Genomic DNA, 22357 nt, shown 5'->3' on the forward strand with positions numbered 1-22357 from the left:
AGCCGCCCTGAGTCTCCAGAGAAGGGCGGCATATAAATCAAATTAAAAAAAAAAAAGGGATGTGACAATGGCAGAGGAATTAGTTATCTGTATCAGAGTTCAGACACCAGAGAATTTCACAGCTGGTTTGAGATTTCAAGCCAAGAGCAGAGCAAAGAGCCAGAACAATAGGATCACAGATCCAATATTGCCAGTCTCTTGATTGAAGTGTTGTTAACCTCTATTGCTGAGAAGTCTTTGTTCTGTCATTTAAACTACTTGGCTCATTGTGGGTCTAGGCACTCTGCCAGGATCTGGCCTCTTATTACATCTGAGTCACCTGCTCATTCTCATTAGATCCCTGATCTATTCCAGGTGATTGGAGTTCCTGAGTCTTTTTGCCAGATCAGGCAGTTCAGCCCCTGATTCTGATTTAGTTAGAGTAGACCATAACAAGGAGGCAGGTGTTATGAGCTGCTACTGATGTGTGGTGCAATCTGGGTGAGCCATCCCTTAATTGTGTGTGTGTGTGTATACCTGTGCTCAAGGGAAAGTATTGACCTCATGAAAGGTCTTCAGTGAGATTGATGTCTCTTCTGTTAAAGAAATTATCTGCCAGTAAAGGCTATTTTCTCTTCTGCAGCCAAAGTACAAATAGTCAAAGAGGCCTGCAGGTGGATGGAAGTGGACCGTCTTGCAGCAGGCAAATTTAAACCCTGCAGGCCACTGATCTCTCTTAGGATCTTTCTACTCACAGCATTCCCACACAGGAATGTCAGACTCTTTTTTTTTTTTTTTTAAAGTATGCTTTTATTGTAAGACAGAAAAAAGAAAAAAAAGGAATACATTAAGGATATACAAAGTATAAAAATTACATAAATATTTACAATTTATTAAAAAGGAAAAACACTCCATTTTTTCTGCAAATGATCCTGAATTAAAACAGATATAAAGAAAATACTTTATCACAATCCTTTAGAACTGATATTTGAACCAAACTACAAGTTGACAAAAGTAGGCAATGTAATAAGAGTTAGTAAAATTCATAATAATAATTATTAATAATAATAATTAGCAAGAATTGCTAATAATCTGAAGCACGACAGGTAGTCTTCAATTTACAACAGTTCATTTAGTGATGGTTCAAAGTTACAATGGCACTAAAAAAGTGACTTATGACTGTTTTTCACAGTTACAACCTTTCCAGCAATCCCATGATCATGTGATCAAAATTAGATGCTTGGCAAGTGGTTCATACTTATGACTGTTGCTGTGTCTCCAGGGTCATGTTTGCAACCTTTTGACAAGCAAAATCAATGGGGAAGCCAGATGCACTTAACAATCACGTTACTAACTTATCCACTGCACTAATTCAGTTAACAACTATAACAAGAAAGATCATAAAATGGGATAAAACTCACTTAACAAATCTTTCACTTAACAATAGAAATTTTGGGCTCAATTATGGTCATTAAGTTGAAGACTACCTGTACCTTTATGGTTTACCAGACAGAATCTAGCAATTCTTTTTTTAACAAGTCAGTCTTTGTACCCTCTTTCTTCTCCATGCCCTCTGTCTTCTGACTCTCAGTATTTTTTCTGTTAAACAGTTGAATTTTAGGAAAAGACTGCTTCCATCTTTATGAACTTTATGATTAATCATACTTATGGTGAAATCAGTACAATGTAATGTCCTCAACATCTGACATGCCAAGATAGTTCTGTATATCTTATTCTGGAATATTCCTAAATATCTGTAAATACCTTGCAACCTACTACTTAAGTCTTTTCTAAATATGATAGTGATGGGACAGCCACCTTCATTAATCAAAGCAATAGTACCTTGAATTAAGTTGCACAACATCCACATTTCAGGTGTGTGGAGGACAGGAATTAATTGCTTACAGTAGTATTGCATCAGGAGAAGCACATTAATATATCGATCCCTTTTATGAATTTTTTTTTTGTGTATAAAAATTACGCCTTTATGCTTGTGCACTTAGACCTTCTATTTTATGATATATATCTATATATGTTACTCTATCTTAATTTTATTGTCTTACAATTTTATTTTTGTTTCTGCTATGCTTTCAGTCATTATCTCACTCTGCCTTGGTCCCATCACACTCAATCCATTGACTACCATCATAGAGATGCCAGGTATCTGCTTTCCTGTGTGTGACTCTGTGTATAAATGCATGCTTTTACTTATATTTTTGCTTCATATTAGTTAATATGAATGAATGGCTTAATAAAAACCTTTTGCAAATATTAATACTTGACTTTAAAAAAGTACTACTTTACATTCATTGTTTGTCTAATCAATAGAGAGCATGTTATGCAACAACACTTTTTGCCCAGTTCTTGAACATTTATCATGCTTTGTCTATGAATTTCCAGATGTTAGATTCTGCTCAATATTACTTTAACTTTTTCAGTCATCCTATTGTAAACCATTATTCCATATTATCATCCATTATTACACACTCTCACTCTCTCTCTCTTTCTCTCTGTTCCTTCCTCTGTCCTCCCTCCCTCCCTCCAGCAATCTTAGGTGAGCCTATCAATGCCTTTCCAGTTGTATAATATTAGATAAAATAGGATCTGAATACAGAAAGAACAACAACATAGCAGGAATTAGCCTGCTGTAAATTCTACAACAGCTAGCTAATGTCTTTAAAAAGGAACTTTGTTTTTATATCAGGCAAATATAAGGTTTAATATGCGGTATTAAACGCATTTTGAATTTCTGCTAATAAGAAGAGTGCTTTTTCCCCATTTCCTGGAGCGAATGATTGTATATTTTACAGTATCTGTTATTTAATGCAATCAAATGCTATTTTTTTTTTAAAAAAAAATAGCTGAACACTTGTCAGATTTTTAAATCATAAGAGATTTGGGGTTGTCGTTTGAGATCACCAAGGATTTACTATAAATACATAAAATCTCAGGAATGAATGATGATCAAATCTTGTCAGAGTTTCTGCTTAATTTTTTGCAGTCTGTATCATTATATGAGATCCAATATCACTACATAAAAAGATTGCCAACACCTGAACTAGGTAGTTATATTATGATAGCTATAATAATTTCATAAACTTAAAATTGTGTCCTAAAGTTTGGAGATCCTGTCTTAACAAGGGGTTCTCCTATACTGTAGCTGCTAATTAAGAGAGAAGCCATTCAGACTTCAGCCATGCCTACCAGTATTTAGCATTAATAATATAGATTATGTCTGGGAGAAATGAGTTTCAGCTGAAGATAATGTTCTCTTATTACTGGAAAGCAACTCTTGTATGATTGGGAAATGTTATATCAGAATTACCTTAATGATACTATTGGAGAGCCACTTATGTAGTTGGCTGGGTTTTTTGCCATATTGATTGCATTTTAATCATATTTGAAGGAAACTTTACTTTCCTCATACAAATTTCATTGGATAATGAATAAAGTTTCTTGTAGCTGTCTCTTAGGCTACTTCACATAAAATTCAGAAGTGCTCAAATATACCCTCCTTTTTAAATGTTCAATCCAAAACATGTTGATGCTTAAACTCTTATTTTGATCCACACTATTTATAAATTAAAATACAGGCATTAATGAACACATTTTTCATACCCTTTTATTTTCTTCTATCATTCATATATACCTTCATGCCTGTATTTATTTGTCTGTTTTTTACTTTAGCTTCATGTTTCATTGCTTATGTTTTGGCAGCAAGGATCACTCATTGTATCCTAACTTTTGTGAAGATGCAATCAGATTACTTCGATCGCATAGGATGTGCCGTACCTATTCTGAGGGTGCTTACTATGAGTTTGAGAGGTATAACAGATACCAAGTATCATTAGTTTATGACATTAGGCATAAATGCATAATGTACCAATCTGTAAAAAGCTGTCACTATTATTTTGAATGAGACATGAAATTCAAGGAATGTGATTTCCACAAAGTGAAGAGAAAATACTATTTTATAAAATGTATCTGAAGCACTTAAACTTTTGAGGGTGATATTTGTAGAATTCATGGCACACTATTAACAATTCAATATCAAAAATAATATTTTGGGTTTTGAATTCCTCTGATTTGTGAACTAGATATTTTCTATCTTTGATTCTGAATGGGATTGCAATCTCCCACTCAGACAGTCTGCAGTCTGCAAGTCCAGCTGGCAGTTGTAGCCAGGACAATACCATCTTGTGTGCAAATTGTACCTGTTCCTGGATCAGCAGGTCTTCATTTCTGTCACTCATGTCCTAGTCATTTCCCAGCTGGACTACTTCAACATGACTACATGGGTTGTAGTTAAAGATCATCCAGGAGTCATAATAAACTTAGAATGCCACACAGGAAGTCATGGGCACATCAGTGTATGCTCATGTAACAAACCTAATTCCCAAGCTGCACTGATTTCCTTGTTGGCTTTTGGGTGCAATTACAAATGTTAATTATCACATATAAAGCTCTACATGGAACAGGACTGTATATGAGACTGCTTTTCCCAAATGATATCTGCCTGTCCCACATGCTCTAGGATGGACACATTTCATGTCATCTGATGGAATCAGGAGAAGTGCCTTTTCTGTTGCAGCACCTGTTGTCGGAATGATCCTTCACAAGATAGGACTAGCACTGACCCTGATGAAAGCCAACTGAAACTTAATATAATTTAGATACAGAGCGGGAATGAACATTCTGCAGGCCTTGGATTTGTCATTTGCAGCCCCAAACTTTCCCAGGGTAATGGGTTCTTGGCCATTTTGATAGGAGAAATAAAAATCTAATGTAAGCTTCAATAGTATTTTCATACACAAACAATGAAGTCTGTGTGAAGTGAAAGCTGGACTGGAAAGCTTTGCAAGTTGACAGTCTAATTTATTATACATATAATAAATAAATAATTTCTGTGGCTGATGGTTGTTATAATTCCAGTGTTGATCAGAAATTATCTGCAAGTTGAAAATGAAGAAGTCAACTTTTAGATAGCTTGGATGTAACATCTTTAAGGATTTATACAACTAAATCAGTATCTTGGATCTGCTCAGAAACAAAAAGCATTTAAATTGTTCTACAACTGATAGTTACATGGCCTAAAAGGGCATCAAAGATAAAAGTCTACTTGGAGCATTTGCATTAGCTGAACTTACTGAATATTTTTCGAGGGCAGTTCCATATAGAATGATTTCTGTAATATAAATTAAAAATCATTAAATTATAAATGATCATGGCCTCATTTTTGGCCCCAAGTAAGAATGTAACTTGGACAACATTCAATTTATACTGAAAGTACATCCTGTTGGCTAGTATTATACCTATTACCTATCATTCCCATATTCATACTTTTATATACTACTTTTAAGCCACAGAATCTTTTGAAAAGGGTATCCACATTCCCCTTTATGCTATAACAGATTCTTCTTTGATCAATTGTATTAATTAATTTGAAAAAAAAAACATCCCTAGTAAGTAATATTGAATATTATGTGCAGTAGCATTTTACTGTTGCCTTCACCCCACCCTCTCTCATAGTCCTCAAGGTTGACTGACTTAATAGCTAAGCATAAAAAGGAACTAAGCTAAACATTTTAGTGAGAACCAGAACACATTACTTGAATAGTTGGAAATGAATATTTCATTTTTCCAAATCTTTAAAAGTTTACAAAAATTGGCTTGACTTGGTGAATCAACCATCAGTCTACATTCAGAGATAAGCGTTCATGATTACCTCATGTCGTGATTTCACTATACTGGATGTTTTGCACTACATATTGTTGACTGTTCACATCCCTCAGGAATAGACCAGTTCACTTGATTGAATTTATGAAAGTCTTGCCATCATTGCTTTGTTAGTTGGGAGACAGAATGTCTTAACATAGTTGTTGAATGTAAGGTCATATGAGACTTGTCTGAATATGGAATTATTTGAAAAATAGCTGTTCTCAGGATACAAATTATTTTTGCTTTGTATTGTGCTAAAAGTAGCTTGATATTTGCTGGCCATTATCATGCATCAGCAGAAGTATGCAAGGCTATTCTAAAATATCTTTACTGTTTATTTTATGTTCAGGAGGAATAGGAAGGAGGGAAGAGAGCCTAATGCATATGTCGATGACACGTTTATTTCCCCTGCTCTCGAAAGGTATTTACTTATAGATAGATAGATATGTAAATAATACATATATTTAAGAATTTTAAAGAAGATAGTAGACATGGGCTTATAGAGTACGGATTATCAACTTCAGTCCCCTCATAGATGATGGGAATCTTAATTTGGTTTAACATACTGTAGATATGATAGAAGAACATGCACTTTCAGGATGAGTAAGGCTAATCAGAAGTGTGCAAAATGCTTCGCATTAAAACCAATTTGAGCTAAAAACAGGCTGCTTTGACTTTTAATGATTTTGAAATTATTTCAAACGTATCTGATCTTGAATTGCTTTTTTGTGAGTGGAATACTGTATAAAATTGGAACACTTCTGGTGAAGCTTGAACAATCTATTTAATACCCAAGGTGATTAAATTTGAATTGTTTGCTCATCTCTAAGACAAACATAATTCATTACATTGGGTGGTCTTAAAAATGGCCAATGATGCTATATAAAGCCTACCATATAATATATTTAATATCTGTACGGTTTACTTCTTATATAGATATTGGCAATTTTATAATTTTCCTATTCTTGTTGCTGCTATTAATTATAACAGTATGCATATCACTTATCAGATTTATAGAGCAAAATTGTTTAATAAATAAATTTACCTAGACAAAATACAAAGTCTGTATTCAGAATTGTTCTGTTGATGGGAAGGCTTTATTTTATTTCCAGCAATAGGTACCATAAACAATACCTATTGCAAAGACTCATGATATATTTCTTCCATATCCCTTGCCTTTGCAGAGTTCTTGTGACAGCTACGGTATACTCACAATCAGATGCCAAATAAGATTGTGATGATTGTTAGGCTTTGCAGATTGTACCTGAAAAGAAAATGAGAGTCCTTTGGACCAAATGCTGTGTCAAATAAATATCATGTCATGTAACATTTCTGTCAAGACCTGACATATTTATTTATTTAGTTAAAAAATTTCACACTCTGCAAAGCAACTCTAGGTGGCTTACAATTAATAATTTTATATTATATATATATATATATATATATATATATATATATATATATATATATATATATATATATATCATATATATCATATATATCATATATATCATATATCATATCCAGTGGTGGGATTCAGCCAGTTCGCACCACTTCGGGAGAACCGGTTGTTTACTTTCTGGGCAGTTTGGTGAACTGATTGTTGGAAGAAATCATTAGGGCAGAGAACCGGTTGTTAAATTATTTGAATCCCACCACTGATCATATCATATATCATATCATATTATATAAAACAATTATGTATTAGATAGTTAAATGACCTGACCAAAAGCTAATACTTTTAAAGAATAAAATATTTTAATTTTTTCCAAAGATTTAATTCCCCAAATGTATTTCAAGATGTAGTGAAAAGGATGTAAGGAGAACATTTGTGATCCTTGCCTGATTACTGAGATAAAAATACATCTCATAAAAAAAAATGTTTGGAAAATAACTTCATACTTATAACTTGTCTTTATTTTAACTGCATTGCAAAGGTATTACAATGGTGCAAGTTCATGGGCAGATCATGTAGTCAATGGTACAGCTGAAAATCACAGGTGAGTAAAGAGTAAAGTATTATGATTCTGTAATATAGGATATGTATTTAGAATACAGTATTATTTTAGTTTATATTTTATTTCTTCCCTTTTAAAACCCAATTCTATGAGCATTAGATTTTAGTAATATTTTTACAAATCCAGCTTTCCTTCAGATATAGATACCCTATATCCACAGGAATGCATGCAGTCCTCGGGTTCCCTTTAGTAGCCTTATAGGTTCTCCACTTATGGTTACTGAAAAGTAATTACATAGTTTCCTGCCATTTCAAGGTACTGGTAGGAACCTAATGAAATCTATAATGTAAGTCCTAATTAGTATATTGCCATTGAAAAAAAACAAGACATTCTTAGCCATCCAAAATGAATTAGGGCCTTGGCTACAACAAGATTGATCAGTTTAGTTATTATTTTAATTGTATTTGAGTATCAGGATTGTCATATGAAAAACTCAGTGAATGGATTCATCTTTTGAGTAGGAATTCCATGAAGGCTATAATCCCACTCTGATAGAGATTAGCAGATTTTCAGCGGAAATGTCAAAAATATTTTCATGTTTTGAGAAAGGGATTTGCTAGGCTTATTCTTCTATAACAGCCTAAAAGAATCTTAGTGCCTTAGATTAAAACAGTGGAAAGAAGATTGGGTCACAAGTTTACAATAAAAAAAAATGAAGGGAAAAAAAACACAATTTCTGGTATCGTTTCATGAAGTGAAGTAAATAGAGACCTTCCAAACATTTCTCAACTTCATGGACTAGAAGACCTTTAACATCCCTTCCAACTCTGTTATTCTGTTAATTCTGTTATGGACAGATTTATTTACCACCCAGTCTAATCTACAACCCTTGTATTTGTTAATAGAACTCACCTATCAATACATTTTATGATAGTGATGTATTGAAAATACCCCAAATAGGGGTACATAAAATTAGGTGTCACTTTAGACATAAGTCATGCCAATAACATAATTTCATTGACTTATTGTGGATAGAAAGAACGAAAGGAAAACTTGAAAAATTACATAAAAATGAATTGGAAGAAGTGCTTCAAAACTTACATAACTACAGTTAAAAAAAGCCAGAGTACTTTACTGAATAGTATACAGTGTGCTTGCACCACTTCTGAATACAAATAATCCTTCACCTATGACCAATCTTCAACAACCGTTGGACAGCGCTGAACAAATGGTGGTTACAACCAGTCCTCCAGGTTCAGGCCGTCTCATCCCCCACCCCCACCACACCCCATGGTCATTTGATTGTGATCTAGGGACTTGACAACCGGTTTTTCACTTACAGCTGGTTGCAGCCCTGTGCAATTACCTGATTGCCATTTGCAACCTTCCTTGCTAGCTTACACAGAAAGTAAATAATGAAGTCAGGAGGGATGCTGCAAAGTGCTGGGCTTAATCTCACCCAACAACACATGCTCCCTCACCTCTTCTTTGCTTACACTACACCAGCCACTTGTGCACCCTCCCTGACCAGTGCTAGGCCTCTCGCCCCTTTGTACCCCCTTCCCAATGTATGCTGCACCCCTCATGCATCTCTGAAATCCTGTGTACCCGGCCTGTGTGATTACTCTTTTACCTCCATGACCCTTCCTCCCACACAATTCCTGCTCCAACCGGCATTAACTGCTTGCCTGCCTGCTCATCTGGGACTTGCAACTTTTCGCCAGCTTCCTAATGACTTTGGTTGTGGGAAGCTGGCAGGAAGTTGCCTCACCTAATGATAGTGGGGTTTGGTTAATGATTGCTGCAGGGACTGCAGGGACTGCAGGAATTGCCATCACTTAGAGATGCATTGCTTAACAATGGAAATTATGTCCCAGTTGCCATTGTAAGTCAAGGACTACCTATACTTAGAAAATATTTTTGAAACATGCCGAGATAACTGCAGGAATTAGTCCAAGCAATCATGAGGACTCCAATCTGTCTCAAAGGGCACTTCCCTCCCCCCCGCAAAAAAACCCCGAGGTCTATTAAATCGAGTCAGTAGGTTTATGTAGTTTTTTAATAGATGTTTTGTACTTCTATAAATCTGCTGAAACATCCGTCTTGCCTTCAAATGGTCCCCATTTTGGTTCTGGGTTTTTTTGTACTACTAAGGTATAAATAAAGCCAATTGTGTTTACTTACCAAGATCCAAAACTGCATGTACTTTGTACAGAAACTTACAGTGGTGAAAAATACATTTTTGGACAAAGTAAATCATGTTATTATATAGATGGCAATTTCCTACTTTATTTTAATTTTTGTAGATGCTACGGACTATACATGAGAGTAGTTGAACACTAATGGATTATAATATATTCAAGCAATATTCATAATAAAGGAATTATACTGTTAAAGAATTGTAAAATATGGTGAGCTGTATAAGAGATAAGATTTTTATGTACTGTGATATTTTAGGTGCCTTGCATACTATTCTCATATGCATAAAGAATATAAAATTATGTAAAGTAAAAAGATCTGATGTCAGAATATATTAGATTTTAAAAAAATCTAAGTAAGATTAAGCTAAATATTAGTGTTTGTTAATGTAAAGTTTCAAAGATTCTAAAATCTAGATTTTTATTTTTCTGTCTCTAGATTCCTAACAGACTATATTAATTTGTTACAAAGTCGCCATAAAAAGAAAATATTTTTGTAATTGTTATTTGCTTCAAATTCATAAATTTTTGCTGCATATTTTGAAAGGGACTTTCTTGCTTTCTTTAATTTTTGCTTAAGAACCCTCACACAGGCATGGCAGAAGAGATAGAATCCTGCAGGTGTAGTGAAGTTCTGTAGCAACATATGCAGTTTGATGTATTATCTATGTATATGGCAGAAATTATATATAAGTATTTTTTTTGTGACTCTGGATATTTCACCAGATTTTAAAATAAGTACTCTCTCTCTCTTTGTGTGTGTGTGTGTGTGTGTGTGTGTGTGTAAATTTTGGGTATTTGAATTAGTAGTATAAACTTTAATTGGTAACTATTATTTTAAAAGTAATTCAGCCAAGTTATACAATATTGTATTATTTTAACTTTGTTTCTGAGCCGTGGTGGCGCAGTGATTAGAATACAGTATTGCAGGTTAATTCTGCCCATTGCCAGGAGTTCAAGCCTGACAAGCTCAAGGTTAACTCAGGCTTTCATCCTTCTGAGGTTGGTAAAATGAAGACCCGGATTGTTGGGGGCAATATGCTGAGAATTGTAAGCCCCTCAAAGAATGCTGTAAAGCAGTATGGAGCAGTATATAAGTCTAAGTGCTATTGCTATTGCATCTTAACAGTTGGTTAACTTTAGAAATTTGTTTATACCAGTAGTTATTAACATTGTGCTAACAGGTTATCTTATATCTGTGACCACCAGCAAAATTCCAATAGCTAATAGAAGAATAGCATGTCCAAGGATTGAAATCCAACAGTCTTCCCCAGATACTGACAGGTATTCCTAGTAAAAAGTATTTGGGTTAGATTAAGTTTGTGACTCCTAGGCATAATTTGTGTGTTTTCTCTTGTAGTGCTTCCATTGTCCCTAGAAATATGTATGTATCTGATCATTAAAATGCACCATAATTTGCTGCATTTTAATGTTTTTATTTGACATTCATTGCTTTTGTTGTTTAATTTGAACATAACATATAACATGCTAGGTGTCATTCACAGAAAACAAAATGCAGTGCAAAAGAAAGGCAAATAAATATTTTTGGAAAGCAATGAATTGTTTCTATTGTTTCATCTTTGTGGTTCCTGTTTGTTTAGTTTAAGAGTCTATACTTTAAAAACTTTGGCCTTGATGAATTCAACTTTGTTCTACTTATTCTTTTGTGTCTGCAATTTTCTACTTATTTATAATATCAATAATATAAAGCTCAAGATAACCTCCATTGTTTTATTTCAACATTAGCAAAGTAATTTTGCAAATTCATTTCATATCATGAGACATTTTAGCTAAAATATTTTTTAACTAATATCATTTAGTTCTTTTGAAGGACTTGGCAAATACCTAAATCCTAAATTCCAGATGACTTTTAGTCCATTAAAACTATACATATTTTATATGCTCAGTTAAAAAGTATAAATATGTACAGTACTATTTCTTGTTATTGTATAGATCTTCAACCAACTGATAAGATAATTGGACGTGTAAACAATTTTCATAATGCAAAAAATTAACTGTGACTACTTTATGTTTTTATTCTTACATAGCTTTCAGTCATTAGTCAAACTATAAATTATGAATGAATTGTAGGATTTAAATTCACTTTATATTGTTGGAAAGCATTTCAACATAAAATGAAACAAGAATTTTCTCTGAAAGTTTTTAAAATTTAAGAAGTAATAGCAATAGATTAGAAATTAAAAGGAATGCAAAATATTTTAAATGAGATTGTCTACTCCAAAATGGTTTAGGGTAGCTGGTTATAACTGAGAAAATAAGTGTTCTCTTATCTTTATATGGATGACTTCCTTTCTGAAATTGGCACCTCTTTTTTATATTAAGCTCCTTAATAGATAATAGATAGATAATAAAATCAACTTTTTCCTATTGTTTATATTCCATTACTTCAGATAAATTTTAAAATGTTTTGGGACCCTGATAGACACTTTCATTTTTTTTTCATTAAACTGCCTTGCAGCTAGTCAACCAATTGCAAGTTAAGGTTACTTTTCAGTTTTGGTATTAAAGAAGTGAAACAATGGATATGTTGGCAGATCAAGCTTTCCATTCAGAAAATGTGCATACAGATTCAGAAAAAAATATGAGGTAATTTTTGCAAATTTGTCTGAGGATAATTCAAGATTCAAAAACTTTTTCATTTGCAAATGAATGCAATTTCATCTTCTGATTAAAATATGAATCAGTAGTATTCTAAGCTATTCTTACTATTTGAAGTGCAGAAATTGGAATGGCTACATTCAGGGAACTATCTGCCATTTGGTAATTTGCTGCTGGGTTGCCACATTCTTGTTCGGATTTGCAACTGAATAGAGCCAGTTAGTCTAGTGGTTGAAGGCACCAGGTTAGAAACCGAGAGTCTGTGAATTCTAGTACTACTATAGGCATACAAGTTGGCTAGGTAATTTTGGGTCAGTCACTCTCTTTCTCAGTCCATCTTGCTTCATAGGCTTATTGTTGGGGGAGAACAGCACTAGGTATGTTCACCACCTTGAGTTGTTTTATAAAAATAATAAAGGCAGGATAAAAATAAATAAATTCTAATTAAATATATTCCCTCGCCCCACATTAAGGAAATGTTCAAAATTATTTTATAGTGTTCTCCTATGCTTGTTGCAGGGGTATCTCTCCTTCCTTATACACTTTTGATACTGGCATGTCAAGAGCTATACAATTGAACTCATGCAGTTTAGTGTGCTTAAACTATTTTATGAATACAGGGATTCAAAATACAGGCATTTCGAATCTTCTACCAATAAAACCCTCAATCATTTTATTGATAGGAAGGTAATCTGTTGTCGGAAATCTGTTTTTAAAACCCTGATTCTATATAGGCTTCCTTCCTGACACTTAACCTTTCTTTGCTGATCTTACAATCAAACATGAATGCCTGTTTGGAGCTTAAAGTGAAACGATCATTTTGATCTTTTCTGTGAGGCTTTCATATACAATCAAATAGAAGGAACATTAATCAGTTGATTTGTATTTGCAAAGAGATCAGTTGAAAGTGTTGAACTTTTGCAATAGAGAGCTGTTCTATATATTCTTTATTTATATCTATGTTATCTATATCAATATTGGTTTCTGTTCTTCATCAGAAAACCTTTACTTTAGCGAAGTTTGATGTCTTACTTATTAAAATGCTCAAAGGAAGACACAGTTCTCCTAGCGTATTGCTGCACTGTTCTTTTTATTATATCTAGCACTCCTAATAATATTTCTTTAGTAGGCCTTAAGATGAAGTATAGGTAGTTCTCGACTTGTGACCACAATTGGAACCAGAATTTCTGTTGCTAAGTAAGATAGTTCTTAAGTGAATCATGCCTGGTTGTTGTTGTTGTTTTGCCATGGTCAAGCAAATCACTGCACTTGTTAAGCGAGTCACTAAGGAAATCCAACTTTCGCATTGGCTTTGTTTGTTGGAAGCCAGCTGGAAGGTTGCAAATGGCAGTAATATGACCCTGCAACCATTGTAAATTCATGTCAATTGCCAAGCGCCCAAATTTAGATCATGTGACTGTGGGGATACTATAGCAATTGTAAGTGAGAGGACCAATTTTAAGTCACTATTTTCAGTGCCATTCAAATGGTCACTAAAGGAATGGTTGTAAGTCAAGGACTACTTGTAATATATATTTTTATCACAGGATCAGTTCACTAATATCTTCACGAAAATTGGTTCTGTTGAAATTTGCATCAGCAGGCAAGAATTTGACCCTAGAGTCTTTTTTATATTATTTTTTTTAAACGAATGTGTATCACTTCTGTGTATATTCAACTCTCACTTTTTTTCTCTTTTGACAGTAAATAAATAAGCAATAACATTGTAGCACATTTTTCAGTTACTTTAAAAAAACCTAAATAAACTTTATTGAATCAGACACTTCCCCCCCTGCATTGAGTTTCTCTAGATGATGCTTTACTGAAAAAAAATACAAGTTATGAAAAATTCAAATCAATTCTATACTAAAGGATAGCTTTTGAAACACATTTTGCAATTTTATGACCTCTTTGTAATACAACTATCTAGTGTTCTTTTGTTCTCTTTAATACAAAATTTAAATTTTGTTTTCTGTATAGATAAAACTTTAAATCTTCAGTTGAAGCTAAGTTCATGAGTTAAAATAAATGTATGACAGTATTTAATTGTTTTCTCAGTCAATATGTTATCTTTATTGAGAGAAAACTTTACAGACTGTAAGGATCTTTTAATAACACACTGTAAAAATCCTACTATATTATAGAACCAGTTTGCAGCCATTGCCTAAAATTAATTTCTGCTGCAGTAATTTTGAATAATTGTTTGAATAATTTTCATATTTTTCCATTTGGTTTCTTAGATGCCCTTGAATCTGATGTGTTGGATCTTTTTTGCACAAAAGTACAGCTTATGCCATATGTGCATATGTCAAATACTTTGTTCAATAACAAATACGTTTGTTCTCATTTAAAATTGTTTAATTCTTGCTACAGTTATACCTGACAGTTAAACTAATACACAGTAAATGAGAAATGTTATTCAGGATTTTTAAAATCCTTTGTGCATATTTAGTGATCCTGTTGAAATGAACCACCATAAATAACTGCTGACAGATAATGGAATATATGATTTTTTAAAAAAAACATTAATCTGTTTAATATTTCTAGAAAACTGCATCGTTTCTTTTGAATTTTGAATTTTCCCAAAATAGTAATGCGATTTAATGCAAAATTAATAGTTTTTATTCCACTGCATTATTAAACTGTCTAAATAATTTTCTTCACATGACCATTTTAAGGAAGTATACTTCTTTTTACCCACTTAATATTAGCAAGAAGAAAACTTTAAAAAGTTATTAAAATTAGCTTATGTTGGATAGCTCCAAATCCAATGTGCTGCAGCAAAATGCATAACCACAGATAAAAGTCAATTGAGCTGCTTTTTGACTAACATTACAGGAATTGGGAACCTAGACTACCATATCAAAGATCCAGATCAACAGAACAGCGTCCAGTGCTAGAGCGGCCCAGCCCCCGCTCCCGATCCACTGAGCGTCCTGAGTCAAACCTCATGAGATCGATGCCTTCATTAATGACTGGAAGATCTGCCCCTCCCTCACCTGCATTATCGAGGTGAAACAGACGGATTAATCCTGCCCCACCAGCTCACTTTTTTATTTTTCAAAACTTCAATAGTATTTCCTTTCATCATTGGCTGATCACAATAGTTGTAGATACTAACCCTGCCAACGTCAACACACTATTTATATTCCATCGGGATATAATGGTGTGGCTGCCATTGTAATTTGTTTACTAACAATAATTAATAACAATTACTTACATTTGTTTGTGATTTCTCATTTATTAGGAATCCTGCGTGATTTCTTACTCTCAAACACTTCATAATTTCTCATGTATTTCTCTTACAGAAGAAGTAATTAAATGTGATCATCAGACATCGCTTATGGAATAATAATCATAACATCAAATAATACTTTAAAAATAGTTTCTTAAATTTGTACTAATTTGATATATTAATCACTGTTTTCTCTTATTTGCTGTGTGCATGTTTTGCATTTTTCTTGTTTTTGTAACATATTTTATTCATGATTACACAGTGTTGATTTATTTAGTTGTTTTTTTATAAATAATGGAATGAAATTGGAGAAGATATTTGTTAATCTAATTTTGTCCAAATCAGATTATTGTCTGGCTTCTTTGCTTTTCTATAGTGAATTATAAGAATCAGTAACAATGATGTTATTATTTCATTTCACTCATTGAAATATACTTTTGTTTTATTGCCTGTCATCAAATTCATGGCTGTGTAAATCATCATCTCAATATTAGTTGGAATTTGAAATGTTTGTTAGTTGAACATGGAAATAATCATATTTATACATATACTTCTATTTTTTTTTTACTTTCTTTCAGTATGTCTCAGTATGCATATACCTCTACATATATTTCTTTATATGGTTAACATATGCAGTTACAAAACATATTCTGTGCCATCTTTCAGTATTGTTTCCCTTAGCTTCCAGATAAACCTTATTGGTAACTATGCTTTTTAAAATCTTTAAGGTTGAATTGTCATCATTTCAATTAAAGTACAACATGCACAAAAGCCATTAATCATTCCTTTGTTCTCAAACTACATAAGAATAAATATATGTTGCAATTGATGGTTTCTGTTGATGTGTCCTGTAGGTCACATGCTCATTCGGGATCAGTCCAAACAAGCCCATCAAGTACTCCGGTGGCAGGACGCAGGGGTAGACAGTTGCCACAACTCCCCCCAAAAGGGACCCTGGAGAGAAGTAAGTGAGCATTTTAAATTAAAAGAAATTATAGGAAGTTAAAAAAAGAAAATAGTTTTATATTTTAAAAACATTTGAATTTTAATTTGTCTTATTTCCAGAGCTCTGAAAATGTAGGTTAGAATTTTATCTTTAAAATGGCATCACTACTGTCTTTTAGAGGGTTGCAAATGCTTATTAATTTTATTCAATTCATAGGAATTTGGACTTTGCAGGATTGTTGTACTATAGGAGCCATATAAATATTCTAACAATGAAAATAATGTATGAATAATGTATGTATATATCACAGCTAAAATTTATGAAGCAGTTTTTGATACTCTACCTATAACGGTAGACTGATTCCACCTGTGTGAATCAGTTATAGATGACAACATAAATTAAGCTGCGTATTCTAAAAATATATTAATTGTTCAGAAGTTTCTGGGATAGAGTTTATATATGAATATTGGAGGAAAATGATTGTTCAGTGCTACTATGAACAGCCAAAGAATGTTATATCAAAATTTGATTGTTTCGCTTAGTTAAAAATGAATAAATAGCCCACATTATAAACTGCTGGGTAGGTGACATCACATTTCTAGCCTAAATCACTTTCTCAGAACCCAGATATAGCTGAGTAACAGAGTGACAAACCAATTTTATTCATAGTTTATTTAGAATATTCTCCTAGCTAAATGGAAAAAAGATTGAAGATCTGGCTGCTAAATAGTCTTAAACTGATTCTGGATATAAATCAAACTTTTAAAAAGTTTTAAATTCAGTGAATGTTTTTAAAACTTCTTCAAGTGAAGAACACAATTCCTACACAGTAACAGTGTAAGAAGAAATACAATTTATCACTGAAAAAGAGCTTCCAGGTATTTTAAATACAAGATTATCCTTTAATCTCTTAATTTTTTAAAAAAATGTGGTTTTCCATATTTTTATAGAATCTGTCATAATACAGACTCTGTCTATAAAGACATTTTAAAAAACTATTTAAAAATCACATAGAGTCATTGTGTATATCACAAAAGAACATAGAATATAGAGCTGGAAGGGGCCTTGGAGGTCTTCTAGTTTAATTCCCTGCATTTTATGAGATTTTTCATTTGTTTTGTATATTACAGTGGTATAACTTAATTCCCTGAGATAGATAACTTCAGAGAACCATTAAATTCACTTTGCATTTTACTTTGTCTTTTTTTGTTTGAAGATGTTCACAACTGTTAAATGTTACATCATATAAAATATAAACATTTTCATTAGTAATAATTATTAAAAATTGGATTTTTAATTTATAAAAAAAATTAAAGTATATGTTCTTTTGTAAATAAGAATGTTATAAGGGCACCATGGCCTTAATACAGGTAATTCTCGACTTACAACCACAATTAAGCCCAAAATTTCCATTGCTAAGCCACACAGTTGTTAAGTGAGTTTTGCCCCAGTTTATGATCTTTCCTTGCCACAGTTGTTAAATGAGTCACTGCAGTTGTTAAGCTAGTAACACGGTTGTTTAATTAATCAGGTTTCCCCATTGACTTTGCTTATCAAAGGGTTGCAAAAGGTGATCACATGACTCCGAGACATTGCAACCATCATAAATACATGCCAGCTGCCAAGTGTCCAAATTTTGATCACATGGCCAAGGGGTTGCTGCCATGGTTGTATGTGTGAAAAATGGTCATAAGTCACTATTCAGTGCCGTTGTGACTTCGAATAATCAGTAAATGATTGGTTGTAAGTCAAGGGCTCCCTGAATACACATAATTCTTTAAAAGATGTAGATTAATAGAATCCCTTTCAATCAGGATTCAGGCTTATTTATTTTTTCAATTTATATGGGCACCCATCTCTACCCTATTACTCTAGATGGATAACATGGAATAAAAACAAAATAAGAACATCATAGCACAACAATAATTAATAAATGTAGAGTAAGAGCCAAAATAAAATCAGCACTGTATGCAACATATTCAGGATACAATCATACACCACAGGCTCAAGCTTGGCAATAAAACCAGGTTTTAAGAGCCTTATGAAAAGCCAGCCGGGTCAGGGCAAATATAGTTCCCAGAGGAAAGACATTTCAGAGGTTGGGCATCATGATACAAAAGGCTCTCCTTTGGGGATCAGTCAGATGACATTTTTTGATGGGACCTGGAGCATATCTCTCTTCCTAGATGTTGCAGGACAAGTAGATACAATTTCGGTGAGATGATCCCACAAGTAATCCATAACATGTAGGGCTTTATAGGTCACAATCTGCAACTTGAATTGAACCCGGAAGCATACAGAAAAGAGATGCCACAGGTGCTAAATGAAAACCATCCACAGCTGCCTTTGCTGCTGTATTTTGCACCAGCTGAAGCTTCTAAATGCTCTGAACGGGCAGTCTTATCTATTGCAGTAGTCCAATTGGAAATTGATCACAACATGAGTGATTGTGAACAGAGCCCGGTCAAGGAACAATCAGTGCACAACATGTAGCTGTGCCAAAACTCTCCTAGCCATTGCTGACACCAGTTCTTTGAATAACTTCAAATCCATGAGTACTCCCAAATTACACATTGGTTCTGTCTGCAGTCCACATCGGTTCTGTAGTGTAGTCCCCATCCAGACCAAGAAGTGAAATGTCTCCAGAATCCAGAGGTCCTAAAACCCAAAGCCACTTGAGTTGAAACCTGTTGTTCCCCGTCTGGACCCCCACAGCCTCCAGATAAAGACAGGATGTTCACAATATCATCATTGGCTGGCCCAGAGTGGAGATGTCTTCACCCAAACTCTCAGATGACATCACCCAGCAGCTTAAATGTTGAAAATGTTAAGTAGAGAGGAGAGAGTATCAATTCTTGCAGCATCTCACTAAACAGAGTCAGACTCAGTATAAGTGCTTAGATATCACTTCCAGTTTGCAGTTATAGGAGATGTCAGTTTGGGGGTTCCTCGCCTTTAAATACCATAAGGTTTGATCCTTCCTCACCCATTGTATGTCATTTGCAAGAAACTACTGGAAAAAAATCATTCATCGGTTTGGGGATTAGTATCATTTGAATGCTATTGATATACAGCTGCTATACTGGGGATGCTGGGGAAGTCTTGTCTTGAAAGCAGTAGATGTCTGGATGGTCGAAAATGGACCTAAGCAAAATGGAGTTACTGTTGATTCATTTGTAATTCTTGTTTCTCAAAGGGAAAGCACTACCCTTGAGGAAACAGGTCTGTCCTTGGTGGCCTGCTTATAAATTCATAGCTACTCCTGGTTGGGCAAGGCAGAGGCTATGGCCAGGAGGATATTTACTCTGTTTTAGTTGGTGTGCCATTTGCAGCCCTAACCACAGCATGAAGATCTTAAAACAGTAAATCATCTTCATTAATAAACATTTGGATTATACCCACTCTGTGTTTAGCGACTGAGTTTCATTTGAATGACTAGGTCATCAAGTAAGAACAAGACCAGACTGAGAGAGAAACAGAGACAGAGATACTGCAAAAATTGCTGTTTACTGTCATTTCATTGAAATAAAATTATCCTGTATAGCTATGCCCACATCACTCTTATTCTAGCATGCATTGTTGACAAGTATACAAAATTTGGTTGTAAATGCATTGGTTAGGAAATTATTATTTTTATTACCATTGTATATGCAAACATTCACTAACCAAGGTAATCCACTAAATAGGAGTGGGCGTACTGCAATGTGGACTATTTGAAACTGAAAATTACTTGGAAACTACAATTTGCACAAAATGCAGTTGTCTGTTTAGAGACAGGCATTATACAACAGCTATATTTCACACCACTGCTTATAGATTCTGCATTGATTGCCAGTAAGTTTCTAGATGCATGTAAAATTCTGGCTTTGGTCTATAAGACCCTATATAGCTTGCTGCTAAGAAATTTGCAGGACTGTCTTCTTCAACCAGAATTTGCCTTTCGGGAGGTTGCTCATCTCAGGCCAAGTGCTTGGTTATAACCCATTTGAAAGGAGCTGAGGCTAGAAAGCATTCTTCTGTTAAAGGTTGGTAGAGATTCTCAGTCATCCAGGTCATGGTTGTCCCAAAGGTGCTTTTTCAGGAGGCAACTGGATACCCACTATCCTGTGAGAGCTGAAGAAGCTTCTTGGATGAGAAGCGAACCGTCTTCAAAAGAAAAAACAAGAAAGTCCAGTTGCATCCTGAAAAAGTACCTTTGGGACCTTCATCTGTTGTAGCCTCTTTCTTATGGATCAGGTTACTCTTGGAAATGAGTCTTGCCTCATCTGTTACAGCATGCTAGAAGTAAATAAAGGTAGAGCCTTTCGGGAGGTTGTCCAATAATTAATGCATGATACCATGTTTACTAATTTTATTACTTTTCTTTTTAATAATGACTGTTCTTTAAGAATTATTTTTATTACTTCATTTTAGATTGATTTGAGGTTATTATGGAAGATTGAATGGCTTTTGTTGGTATTTTTCATGAGTGCTGTAATGATTGATTTACAATTATAAATATGTGGATCTCTGGCAGATATGGTAATTTACTAAAGGAATAAATACAGTATATATTGCATCCACATAGTTGCTATGACACAAAAGCTGATAACAAAGTTTCCCAACCCATTGGAGAAATATTTGGGGAAATTAAGAGGGTTGCTAGCAGCCATTCATCTGCTTCTAATATTTGTGTTTGTGCAATCTATTTTAATGAAGACACATTTCTTGCATTATAAATAATAAATACATAAAGTAATATTAGCAACTCTGTTAAAAATTACTACTGAAATTCAGTGATAACTTAATTAGCTAATTTATGTTCTTATTTTGGATGTTAAAATTGAAGAATGCTATTGAAAATGTAAAAAAACAGGATATTGTTTGTGATATACCAATGAATAGAAAAGTCTAAACTATTGATTAAGTGTTGATTTTATCTCTGGTTAAAACAGTTTTAATTTTCTCTCATATTTGGAATAAAATGCTATAAATAGTGATGTATCAAACTTCTGGCACTCTGTGGAAAAGCCCTTTGTTTTTGCAGTTAGGGACAGCCAGTGAAAACTTGAATTTTGTGATACATTTAACCAACTATTATAAAGATGCTGTCTTTGGTTTGGCGAGTTAGAATTTGTACAGTCTAATCTGATGAAGCTCCACTCAAAGCCATCTCTTTGAGGATATATATTCTCTTCTTGCAACATAATGTAATGTGGATTGTGTAAATAAATATATGCATGAGTTGCCTTGTTAAACTTCTAGCAAGAAATTACATCTCTGGTGCACTCACAATCTGATTACATACAATAATGGAGAGCAGCACCAACATGCCTTCATGCCATGCCATGTTTATATGTATTATAGAAACATTGGAATGGATATTGTTGAAAACAGAATGTAGGTTAAATGGATTTTGATCGAAGATTAGATTGGTTGTTTGTGTGCTTGAAGTTTTTCTCCTTTTTTCAGTATGATTTTATATTATTTTAGCTGCTATTTATATGCAGAAAGCATACTCCATATGTTTACGTATTAGTTGTTATGCTATTAGCTTTTTAGCTTTGTTCTGCTGTAGCATGTATGTCAATTTCTATCATGATATATGCACACAATCCTAAAAAATCAGGTCTTATTTATAATGAAAAAATTATAGCATGTTCATGAATATTAGCAAAACTCACGTAAAGGCAACTGAAGTGAACATTGTGGAAAAGACACGATG

General features: G+C 33.7%; 1 protein-coding gene across 25 annotated transcripts in view; it reads left to right on the forward strand.

Annotated features, from left to right (window-relative positions):
* RIMS2 (regulating synaptic membrane exocytosis 2) overlaps positions 1–22357 on the forward strand; it is a 272552-nt gene that overhangs the window by 158410 nt on the left and 91785 nt on the right. For 9 of the 25 annotated variants that reach the window (XM_087890829.1, XM_087890830.1, XM_087890844.1 and 6 more), the window contains 2 exons: positions 15311–15484; positions 16562–16671. In XM_087890829.1, the coding sequence (XP_087746955.1) occupies positions 15311–15484; positions 16562–16671 (284 nt within the window). Of the gene's footprint in view, positions 1–2073; positions 2140–3696; positions 3805–6046; positions 6119–7634; positions 7698–15310; positions 15485–16561; positions 16672–22357 lie in introns of all 25 variants that reach the window. The other 16 variants (XM_087890824.1, XM_087890843.1, XM_034422153.3 and 13 more) reach the window with 4 other exon arrangements.

This window comes from Pantherophis guttatus, chromosome 3 (genome assembly GCF_059756535.1).
Source record: "Pantherophis guttatus breed Tessera chromosome 3, ASM5975653v1, whole genome shotgun sequence".
NCBI classification, from domain to species: domain Eukaryota; kingdom Metazoa; phylum Chordata; class Lepidosauria; order Squamata; family Colubridae; genus Pantherophis; species Pantherophis guttatus.